This window comes from Triplophysa rosa, linkage group LG12 (genome assembly GCF_024868665.1).
Source record: "Triplophysa rosa linkage group LG12, Trosa_1v2, whole genome shotgun sequence".
In the NCBI taxonomy this organism is placed as follows: Eukaryota; Metazoa; Chordata; class Actinopteri; order Cypriniformes; family Nemacheilidae; genus Triplophysa; species Triplophysa rosa.
This window is the reverse complement of record NC_079901.1, coordinates 16,813,454-16,825,737: the sequence shown is the minus strand read 5'-3', so window position 1 is coordinate 16,825,737 and position 12,284 is coordinate 16,813,454. Positions and strand designations below refer to the sequence as shown.

At 38.8% G+C, this 12,284-nt stretch overlaps 1 protein-coding gene across 2 annotated transcripts; it reads right to left on the bottom strand.

The window, feature by feature from the left end:
* Window positions 1–586: 586 nt before the first annotated feature.
* On the bottom strand, window positions 587–11,912 carry asz1 (ankyrin repeat, SAM and basic leucine zipper domain containing 1). Of its 2 annotated transcripts, none has more exons than XM_057348532.1 (13): window positions 11,776–11,912; window positions 11,560–11,662; window positions 11,332–11,454; window positions 10,183–10,297; window positions 7,914–8,025; window positions 7,528–7,662; window positions 5,561–5,682; window positions 5,167–5,239; window positions 4,666–4,722; window positions 4,121–4,233; window positions 2,149–2,254; window positions 1,377–1,490; window positions 587–921 (listed from the first exon to the last, which is right to left on the bottom strand). In XM_057348532.1, exons 1-13 carry the CDS (start codon window positions 11,869–11,871, stop codon window positions 760–762), a joined length of 1,431 nt encoding a protein of 476 aa, XP_057204515.1. In that variant the 5' UTR covers window positions 11,872–11,912; the 3' UTR covers window positions 587–759. The 2 variants fall into 2 exon arrangements, with proteins under 2 accessions (XP_057204515.1, XP_057204516.1); XM_057348533.1 differs by having other exon boundaries at window positions 11,560–11,659.
* Window positions 11,913–12,284: the final 372 nt, after the last annotated feature.

Here is a 12,284-nt window from a genome sequence, read left to right as displayed (position 1 = left end):
TACTTATCACACAAAGATATTTTTTGTCTTTAATTATATGAAATTCTGGTGTTACTATAACTTACTATATACCATACTATAAGGGTAGCTTCATGAGGTGTATTTTGTAAAAAAAAACGTATAAATCACTATGCATTCAAAGTGGTTCTCACTGTGTTAACATACAACATTAACATTAAATAGTAGGCTATTGTAATAAAACGTTTCCTTTGTGTCATGTGATAAATTATCTCATCAGTCTCCCTGGCTTTCATTTCAGTATAATACTACACGACTACACATTACATATGACCAACCAAGTAATCAGCTTCATATTATCCATTTTCTACTCAAACATCCTGAAATCAAGCATACCCCTGTTGAGCTCACCATGCTTCCAAAACAGACACTTCAGCACCACAGACAGCGACTTGTATGTAGTTTTCTTTTTGGACCCCCCAGCTAATTCCAAAAAAGCTAAATAGCTGCCAGTAACTCGCAACTGCTAGCAACAGATGTTGACACTTGACAGTGAGAATGACAAAGCGCTGTCTTCAGAAACGGAAATTAAAACGTTTTGGTTTTGAAAAACTTTTATCTTGCTGAAGTACATTGTCTTCAAAAACCAAATAAACATTTAACACTTTCTTGAATAACGGTCTACATGTGCACAACTGAAAGTGTTATCGTTACACAAACAAAGGCAGAACACAAGATAATTAATAACAAACACTTAAGAAACAACTTAAAGTACAATCAACACTGAAATAAATAAAAAGATCAGAAATAGTTTTTCAAAGTTTTAGATTGTGAAAACACAATCAGTAGACCTGCACCGATCAATCCAAGTCCAAGCACAACAGCAAACCCCCCTCGGCCCTTTCCTCTTTTACCAATATTGGAGTTAGGATGACGAGGCTGCAAGACGCATGTGTGATCAGTCTAAAAACAAATAAAGAGGTAAAAAGAAGTTAATTCTATCACCATTTCTCTATCAAAGCACGGCTAAATGTTTAATGCTTAGAATAGCTATACTAAGGCAGGTTTCACTATCCCAGACTGGTGATTGATGGGAGTTGTAGAATTTCCCTGGAAAGGTGATCCAAGATTTACTACATCACTGTATTTGTTCTCAGCATGCTGCCAGACGTGACCACATTGGCTTCATTGGTTGTCAGATTCCATCTTGACAAGGGGGGGCAACCTGATTACCTTCATCACTGTCTGTGCCTCATGTCGTCCCCTACAAGAGGCTATTGAGACCTCTGAGTGGGATGTAATGGCTGCCCTTGTTGGTCTCAGCACTTTTGAGTATTTTCACTAGACAAAACTATTGTAAATACAACTGGCAGAGATGATGAAAGATGAGGACATGGAGGAATGTGGACGTGACTGACCTTGGTGAGCAGGGTCTTAAGACAGGCCATCTCTTTCTGGAGGTCTCCCGTCTGAGTTATTACGTCGGTGCAAATGGCTTGAGCCTCTTTCTTGGGATCACATGTAAGAACCACCTGTCAAACAATGTTATCTTGAGCAAGTTGTCACATTTAATGCACAAAAGATTAACGCATCTACTAACCATACAATTTATTTATTTTAGTTGAGTATTAGTTCCTGAACTTCTGATTCTGTACTTGTATATATTGAATTAACAAATAATTGCATTTTAGTTAATGGCTAGCAGTGACCTTAAAGAAACAGTTCACACAAACAATTCTGTCTTCATTTACTCACAATCAAGTTGTTCCAAATCTGTATAAATTTCTTTGTTCTGATGAACACAAAGAGATTTGGAAGAATGCTTGTAACCAAACAGTTCTTGGCCACCATTGACTACCATAGTAGGAAAAATTGCTTAATAAATTTCTTTGTTCTGTTGAACACAAAAGAAGATATTTTGAAGAATGTAGGAAAGCAAACAGTTCTGGGGCACGTTTGATCACCATTGTAATTGTAGTCAATGGTGACCATGAACGGTTTAGTTACAAGCATTCTTCTAAATATCTTCTTTTGTGTTCAACAGAACAAAGACATTTATACAGATTTGGAACAATTGGAGGGTGAATAAATGATGAGAGAATTCTTATTTTTGTGTGAACTGTTCCTTAAATATTTAAAATATACTTGGACATGTGTTAGACTGTAAATCCCCAAAAGTACATATCAAACCTCAGAGGCACTACGGGGGAACCTGCTGATGACATCCTGTACTGTTTCTGTCAAATAACAACACTGCTGCTTCAGGCTGATCAGAAAGTTCAGAAACTCCTCACTCCTGGGGAAGACAAGACATTTCCAAAATGAAACCATTCATTTTGATTCAAATCAAATACTTAACCAATACTAAACATTCCTGATTTAAATATTTCCCGCTAAAGAGTTGACCAAATGCAGGTTTCTTTAGGTTACAACCATGATCCACCGTTGATAGCTAAAGCAAATATTTCTTCCAATTGTATCCTTAATTTGGTGACAGCGTTCTTGGCGCACTTCTGCCATCACTTACGATTTCAAATCCCTGTAATTGCTCACACATACCATGCAATGTTGATAGTGTTATCTTAACAGAGCATTTCCCCAAGCAGCCGTTTTCTTCTCCTAACACTCTGTCAGAGGCTGTGGTAAACACTGTCAGTGCCTGTGGAATTACTATCTTCTCCAGGATGGAGAGATGGGCTCGGAGCGTTGCTTTGTTAGTTTTTCTATGACTGAATGAGTGATAGGCTCTTGTGGGACGACTAAGTGCTGGGTTAATGCCACCGTCCAAATAGGCACTGTGAGAAGCTCTATCATTTTCCATCAAGGAACATGTTCTTTGGTTGACAATTAGTGGATTTTTTTATTTAATTCAATCGAATTAAAAAAAAGACTACAGAACATATTTGTGTTGCAGGTAATCTAGTTTTTTTTGACAAGCCAACTACAAAAGATTCACTAAATTAGTAGGGATTATCATCCATTTAACCATGTTCAAGGGGGCACTTTGAAAGATTTTGTTTATTTGTTACCTGTAAACTACACACTTAAAAAAATGTAATGTTTGTAAAAAAAGAGATGGATAGTCAGGAGAGCTCACCTAAAATCTGTCATTTATTCACCCTCATGTCATTCAAAACCTGAACATGACTGAATTTGAAACATTCATCTGTGGAACACAAAAGAAGATATTTTGAGAAATGTCTCAGTGGTTGTGTCCACACAATGGAAGTCAATGTTATTTGTTTAACACAATTCATCAAAATATCTTCTTTAGTGTTCTGCAAATAAGACAGTCATAGATGTCTGGGTGAATAAACAATGAAAGAATCTTTATTTTTTGTTTGGTATTTCAATTCCATTACAAAGAGTGTAAATTACTGTACTTTTGTTAAAATGTCACACCTGGATAATATATATTCATACACCTTAGGTCTTTCCCTACTTGAACAGTCCAAACTTATGAATGTACAAGAAGCCCTGGCCTCTTATTAAAGAGAAAGCTTGATGTTGGTGACTAACACAATGCTCCTCTGCAAAACACAAAAGGTTGGAAAACCCTGGAATCTACCGGAAATAACCCCTCCTCATTGGAAAAGTATAAACTCTTGTGAAAACGGCAAACTGTAACTCTATATCCTTTTAATGTGTGTTTACGGAGCGCCCATCATAAGAGGATTTAACTGCACAATTTACTGTGTGTACGTCTGCCCTCTCTGTACCCCCTTGGCATTGAATAAAGAAATTATAGATTGATTAGATTCATTAAGTGTGGACTTTAAAGTTAAATGCGGCCGCCACGCCGACTGTTCGCCATCATCAGTCAGAGCACGGAGCATGCAGACATGACACTGGTTCGTTTCTCACCTTACAAATCTTTACTAGAGCTTAAACCATTAAGACAGGCTTACATAGAAGCCTTGTCAAGACACTGCCATCCTGTTATGAGTCTTGCGCCACAGGGTTGAACTACATAATGTTACCAGCATGGGAAAACTTTCATGTCCAGCATTCATGTAGCTAAACTGGTAGAGCTAGACGGTTGCAACGTGCCTACTTCATGTGTTTGTTTCCGCAAAATGTAAAAGTCTGTATGTACAAAAAAGACACAATAAAAGCAGAATGTTAGAAAGTTCAGGTTAACTTGATGCTGAATAAGCTTTACCCGCTGTCTATATTATTAAGAGGTGTCAGCATGTCCAGATCTACTTTATCAAGATTCATCTGCTCAATGGCACCGAAAATCTTCTTTTGATCCTCAGGGTCAGTTACTCCAATCTACAAAGAGGAAAAAAATGTACCTTATCTGTTTAAAGTAACATTTAATTTATGGGATGAATGGTCTTACAGTTCAAAAGGTTTTAACAAAATCTATGTATAAAGCAGGGACAATCACCTCAGACTAGATCCAAGTACTGTTAAAGTGATAGTTCACCCAAAAATGAAAATTCTTTCATCATTTACTTACCCTCTTGTCATTTTAAACCTGTATGACTTTCTTTCTTCCGCAGAACACAAAAGAAGATATTTAGAAGAAAGTTGGTAATCGAAACTAATGTCAGAGAATGGGGACCAGTTAACAACATTGTTCACAATATCTTCTTTTGTGTTCGTGGAAGAAAGAAATGCTGGTCATTTTCTTATTTATGTGACATAATACTTTTTTCCATCTATTTAGATGTTAGCATACATCTTTGTTACATACGGTACCTTTTCCAAATCCTGCTTTTCCATAATAAACAGGTCGCTCCAACTGATGTCATGTTCCTGGCAAAGATAAAAATGGGTGTAATACAGAGTCAGGATAACTGACACTCACAGTAAAAGAAAATATTATAGGTTAAATACAATGGTTTATGACAGACTGTTGATTCTACAAAAGTTTACACTGGGAAAATTCTACAGAACAGAATAAACACTCAAAGTATGGTAACACTAATCACACAGTTTCTTAAACATAAATATTACACTGTATGTGTTAGTACGAGACTGGTGTGAAAGAACTGCTTACAAACCTTGTCTATGTAAAGTTATATCCATTTCTCAACTAATGTGATGTAACTACTACTGTTTACATAGATTAAACTCCACCCACAGGAATTAAGTTAACACATCACCAAAAGTTCTCCAACTAGAAGTGTTTTCCCAGCTTAAAAGGAGAATTAAGACTTCAAATAAATTATATTTTTTTACAAAGACAAACTAGCTTACCATCATAACATCAGAAAGATGGTCCAGATTCAGACCATGCAGCAAAAGTTGAATATCACTGATCTTAGAGCAACTGTAAGAACAAACCATGACGATAAAAAATAAACATGAAGCATCATTTCAACACTGTCACAGCTTTTGACCAACGTTTGACTTATTTTAATTTTGCTTTGATTAGGACCATATAAATAATAGTCTTTACATTTTACAAAAGCTGTTTTACATTTTACGAACACTATTGAATGTATTCCATTGTTATAGTGATGAATGCCATATGACTTATGTAATTTCGGTTATGAGAACTGTACGTCACAGCATTGTTTTCATTTTCAGTCACCTCTAGAGGGCACTAGAACCAAAGTCACAAACCTAGATGACAGACATGGAAACTCACCTCTCTTTGTAGGAAGATGGAAGGTTAAGATTTTGATTGAGATATTTACACAGCACCTCAGCTTTGGACGATGCATGGTTATTTACAGCATAAGGTTCTGTGGTGCTAAGAATCCTGGACATCTGAAGGAACATGATTTAAACAGATTTCTATATGAGACAGAAGGCTTGTCTGGTTAAAGTTAAACGATACAGGGCTAAAATCTATATGTATATATATGTGTATGTATATATGTATAGCATATATATGTATTATATATATACAGCATCCATTTCTTAAACTTGTTTGGAAGATTGTTTTATATACTGTATATATACACTCACCTAAAGGATTATTAGGAACACCATACTAATACGGTGTTTGACCCCCTTTCGCCTTCAGAACTGCCTTAATTCTACGTGGCATTGATTCAACAAGGTGCTGAAAGCATTCTTTAGAAATGTTGGCCCATATTGATAGGATAGCATCTTGCAGTTGATGGAGATTTGTGGGATGCACATCCAGGGCACGAAGCTCCCGTTCCACCACATCCCAAAGATGTTCTATCGGGTTGAGATCTGGTGACTGTGGGGGCCATTCTAGTACAGTGAACTCATTGTCATGTTCAAGAAACCAATTTGAAATGATTCGAGCTTTGTGACATGGTGCATTATCCTGCTGGAAGTAGCCATTAGAGGATGGGTACATGGTGGTCATAAAGGGATGGACATGGTCAGAAACAATGCTCAGGTAGGCCGTGGCATTTAAACGATGCCCAATTGGCACTAAGGGGCCTAAAGTGTGCCAAGAAAACATCCCCCACACCATTACACCACCACCACCAGCCTGCACAGTGGTAACAAGGCATGATGGATCCATGTTCTCATTCTGTTTACGCCAAATTCTGACTCTACCATTTGAATGTCTCAACAGAAATCGAGACTCATCAGACCAGGCAACATTTTTCCAGTCTTCAACTGTCCAATTTTGGTGAGCTCGTGCAAATTGTAGCCTCTTTTTCCTATTTGTAGTGGAGATGAGTGGTACCCGGTGGGGTCTTCTGCTGTTGTAGCCCATCTGCCTCAAGGTTGTGCGTGTTGTGGCTTCACAAATGCTTTGCTGCATACCTCGGTTGTAACGAGTGGTTATTTCAGTCAAAGTTGCTCTTCTATCAGCTTGAATCAGTCGGCCCATTCTCCTCTGACCTCTAGCATCAACAAGGCATTTTCGCCCACAGGACTGCCGCATACTGGATGTTTTTCCCTTTTCACACCATTCTTTGTAAACCCTAGAAATGGTTGTGCGTGAAAATCCCAGTAACTGAGCAGATTGTGAAATACTCAGACCGGCCCGTCTGGCACCAACAACCATGCCACGCTCAAAATTGCTTAAATCACCTTTCTTTCCCATTCTGACATTCAGTTTGGAGTTCAGGAGATTGTCTTGACCAGGACCACACCCCTAAATGCATTGAAGCAACTGCCATGTGATTGGTTGATTAGATAATTGCATTAATGAGAAATTGAACAGGTGTTCCTAATAATCCTTTAGGTGAGTGTATATATTATACACAGAGTATCATACACCAATATGTATATGTATACGTATCATATATATATATATAGTATATAAAACCACAAAATTACACAATATGTTGTATAAGAGACATATATATATATATATATAGTATATAAAACAATCTTCCAAACAAATCCACTGAATTACTAAAATCAGGCCCAACTTTGTCTCATCTAACATGTATAATGGGCATCAGGTATCTCGAGGAGGACCATACACTATCAAAAAAGTGCCAAAAAGCACCAATTCATTACATTCTTTCAAGTCCCATGAAACCTCACTGTACCATAGTACCATCCCAGTACTGTGGGTGCGCCAGGCCCACTCGTGACCCCCAGTGAATAAAGAGATTTTAAACCTACGAGACTATAGATTGCAACATTGGCCAAGCGAATATGGGTGTAGATTACCTCAGTCTTCTTGAATAATTTGGCCATGTCAGCTGCCGTCTTCCCCGTTTTGGTTTTGAGAGACCTATCAGCTCCTAGTTGGAGCAGTTTCAACACGGCCTCTTCATGTCCGTACTGCACTGCTATTATAAGGGCCTACAATAACAGAACATTGTTAAAGTTCAAATCCAGGAGAAGCCATATCACATGTGATACATACAGTCACATTACATTGTGATTACATACAGTATATTACTTAAAAAATAGTTGATCTCTTACAAAGATTAAGTCTGCAAAAACGGATAATGATTATAAAATGCAAGTGAGGTAGAAAATAAATGTATAATTCCGTAATTTACCATATTAATAATTCCATATTTTTATGCCTTGAGAGATGATGATCTTACCGTATGTCCATTGTCATTATGAAAGTTAACCTCTGCTCCATGTGACACCAGCAAATTAATCACCTGACAATAGCCGTCTCTGGCGGCCAGCATCAAGCACGTCAAACTGCTCCTGCGTAAAAATTGTAAATGGTAAAATAAGTGTTCTTCCCTTATGACATGATCAAATAGAGTTGCAAAGAGGTTTCAACTAAAAATTCTGCCATTATGATTGTTTAAATCTCACACATCTTCCCTAACAACACAAGTAAAAAGTTGCATGCCACCTCTCTTGTAAATCAGCCAAGAACAAGCACAGAAAAATATAAACCTTTGACACCTTGCTCTGGAACAATCTAATGCACAAAAGAGGAACTTCCTAGTCGACTGTACACAAAATGTTTATTATTGTCATAAATACACAGTTTTATCTATAAACTAGCATGTCAAACATCACACTGTTAGTCCGTGGGAACAGCCTAAGACTATTAATCACCCTGGGTGGCATTTCTCAGAGAACACGATGGTGGTGAAGTCAAGTCTACAGTGTCAGGCGCAGGTGAGCGAGGGCACCATCATTCCTCAAACTGACATTATCTCCCGGCAATCTACGCATTTCCCTGTCTGTGACTGAATTTGTGATAAATGTGTGCTGTCTTAAATGCATTTTTCACAGACTGCCCTTCTACAAGGCAGGGAAGCAATCGGGATGTTTACAGAGTCAATACAGACTCATTTTCTGTGGGTAAGGTCATGGTTTAAAAGACAAGTCACACTGGAACTGTGAGCAACATCTTTTCATATAATCATTTCAACACTCATTCACTAGTTTTAAACAACAGTTTTTTTTAGAACAATCAAACTACATGAATGCTTTCCTTTGGCTCAGTGGTTAGAGCATGGCACTAGCGTTCGATCCCAGGGGATTTGCACATACTTAGAAACAAAAGTATAGTATAATGCAATGTAAGTCGCTTCGGATAAAAGCATCTGCCAAATGCGTAAATGTAAATGAATGAAACAAAGGTAGAAAAAAATGCAACAGTACACAGCAATCAATCTTGTCGGTAAGACTATAGGTCATAAGTTCATCCAAAAATGGGATTTCTTTCATTTACTCACCCGAATGTTATTCCAAACCTGTAAAAGATATTTTGAAGAACGCTGGTACATTTAGACATTTCTCAAAATATCTTCTTTTGGGTTCCGCAGAAGAATAAGTCACAGGTTTTGAATAACATGAGGGTGAATAAATGATGACAGAATTTTATTTTTTACGTACTATCCCCTTAAAACCTGAAACATCTTGGAGCACTTGAGCAAATTATTCTAACTATGCAAACACGATTGGTTAACTACTTACCCAGCAGGGTGACCTGATTGGTTTAAACAGTATGTATAAAATAAATCCACTCACCTTAGGTCACAACCAGATTAACTAATGGTACGAAGTAGAGTTAAGGGACACATATAAATGCTGTTTTTCATATGCATTTCATTAGAACAAGTTATTTGAAATATGAATTTCTATTGAAAATGAAAGCTAAAAGCAAAACTGCAGTCTCAGCAATTTTCTAACTAAAAAAATCGATTCTAACTCGAAACAGATCTAGAGACGCCAGTCTCACTCCTTCCCAAATGATTTCTTGCTTAGTCTGAGTTTGTTGTATTTGTTAACAAAGTTTAGGCACATGCAGCTGCTACAAATTGCCAGTCATGTGAGGAACACTGGGGGGCAGAGGAAGAGGACGCGTGTTTGACAGGCCTATCACAAGCCAGCGCACCCAAGTTCCTTGTTACCGAACTTTAAATATTTTGTCTGGATGGGACACAATCACTTTCTCACCGGTCAAGTGAGCAACATACTTGTTGACACTCCAGATCATGTGAGCGGTTTGGGTGGCAGATGATAAGCAACTGGGGGCTGCCCTGAAAAATGCCTAGAGTCAATACACTATCAAGTACACATCACCTCCCAAACAGTTGTTAGAAAGACATGTTTGAAACACTGTCTGGCCAGTGTTAATGTTTTGTAGCTGGCAGGGCATTTTTTTCACATGCTTTATCAACAGAACCAGACAGTCCCGCACTTGTGTTTACATTTGTATATACCTGTCGTTAAAAGTGGGTTCGAGTGGATGCAAGTGTGAGATTATTTACCCTACCATTTAATTTAATGCATTAAAGAAAAGTACAATGTTAATTAAAATAGGTATTCATCAAATTCAATCCAGACCACGTGCTATGTGTGTATGCACAAGAAGTCACACCTGCAACATGCCTCACTAACCTGTTGCACACATTTGGGTCAGCATTGCGACTGAGCAGTAAGGCCACACACTGGGCGATCTTCTCTTCTGAGACAGATGTTGCACTGCAAGCAGCCATCAGAACTGTAAAGCTGTCTATGTATGAAATTGCAAAAAAAAACACATCAATGGTTATCTACATGATTAAGCAAAGCACACAAATGTTCTGCAATGATGTTGATTGAACAACAGCTACATACACAGTACAATAAATTATTACATACACACCAGATGAAAATAACATGGCCTAATGTTGCTTGACTCATATCTGACCTGGAGCCAATCCCAATGTTGTGTTGATACATTAAGGAGACACATCTACGTTATGGGCTTTAGTGTGGCGCTGAGAACAGCGTTTAGACTACAGGATCAGCACCACTACGGAGTAGGATGCAGACACAGTTTAGTTGCGTCTGCGGTGGAGCAGGAAAATAAATAAAGCTCCAGTGTTGGGCCAACGCAATGACGCCAGCATCACGCTCTGCATAGAGCCATTATCAATCACTTCTACGTTCTCCCCCTTCTGTGCGGAACACAGACCAGGAAGTGGCAGCTGCATTCACATCTAATTATTTCCTGTCTGAGCCTGCAGCTTCAGCCGGTCAAGAGTCAAGACCCTCTCCATCTCCTCTCAGTGGGCACCGTGTAACCGTACAAAGCATGATTGCTCGCAGACATTTCATCATAACTAGCAGATGAACTTAATTTGAAAAGAAATAGAAATTCAATGTGTAAACTCGAAACACAACGGCAGATTAATTGCACATTTCAAAAGCTCGGTATGTGCGTCACAACCAATAAGTAATGTCAGATGAAGGACACCAGGATGAACTGTAACTGGTTTCATCCTCCCCAGCACGTGGGTTGAAATCAAAAGAACGTAACCTACTTCGATGTCAAATTTTTAATGAAAACCAAACTATTCTCGCCTGGAGGATTAAGTCTAGCCATGCTCTTTTGAGTTGATAACATTGGGTTCCTGGCCTGTGCTTGGATGCCTTTCCTCTCCCATAAAACAACACACTGGAGTCACATGAAGGCCATGTTAAGCAATGCTGTACTGACAACACCTGCACTCACGTTTTCGGTTTTACATATACTGTACCGTTACAGAAACCACTTCATTTTACCTCTACTGAAGTTTGCACTTGCGCCACGATCCAGCAGGAGTTGCGCGAGCTCGTTGTGGGCCACATGGACAGCGCACATGAGAGGAGTCCAGCCGAAGCCAAGCCGCGTCTCTACGTCCATACCTAAGAAAAACAACAACGTGTTCATTCCAAAGACAAGTACAACATAAAATATAACATTCTTGATAACCGGGTAGTGTTGTGTCTTTTAAAGAATGAGGCACGTACCACCGTCCAGGAGCTCTTGCACAAGCTCGACATTTCCTGCAGTAATGGCTCTTTTCAGGGTGGACACTTTGTCATCTCCATTCAAATGGGCTTCAGAGTCCTGCTATTTTAACAATTCATTTGTAAAGAACTTTAAACGATTAACCGAGGTAAGTTACACTGTACAAAACATGGAGCGAATGTTGCAGGATTAACATTTGAAGCTTTTAAGTTTACCTCAGCGCACGGTTTTGAAAATCCAATGTCCCAGTCGTCGTTGCTTCCATCACTCTCATCTCCAGCAGGACAACCGTAGCTAATTTCGTTTATCATGACTTTGGCGGGATATTGAAAATGGTGCTCCGGGCATTCATACTGCGACAACTTCAGTGTTCGTCTGACGCCAAGACGTATTGGTAACCACGCCCACATCGCGTAATAAAAACAACCAATAGTAACCCTAGGAGCAGTAGTAATTACAGACGTAGACGCCGCATTTACACATTAAATTAGAGATAATGAACCATCGAAATCGGTTTAGAAACGTAAACGTCGTCGGACTTTTTATCCCCCCCAAAAATCCCCGCAGATGCCCCATTTAATTTTATGTTCACCGTGCAGTCTTGCCCGGTCAAATATGGCGGCGTCGTTGACGAACGATTCAGCGGTGTAAGATCAAGCAAGTGCAAACATACTGATGCTCCGATGTGGAAACAACGGAATCGCATGCTGCACGAATTCACACG

What these genes read in the sequence shown, in the direction of transcription:
- asz1 (XM_057348532.1), bottom strand. Translation starts at nt 11,871, where the DNA reads ATGATAAACGAAATTAGCTACGGTTGTCCTGCTGGAGATGAGAGTGAT. An exon ending in AAGTGCAAACTTCAGTAGAG is followed by an intron (nt 10,298 to 11,331) that starts GTAAAATGAAGT and finishes TTTCATACATAG; the next exon opens with ACAGCTTTACAGTTCTGATG. An exon ending in GACCCAAATGTGTGCAACAG is followed by an intron (nt 8,026 to 10,182) that starts GTTAGTGAGGCA and finishes ATTTTTACGCAG; the next exon opens with GAGCAGTTTGACGTGCTTGA.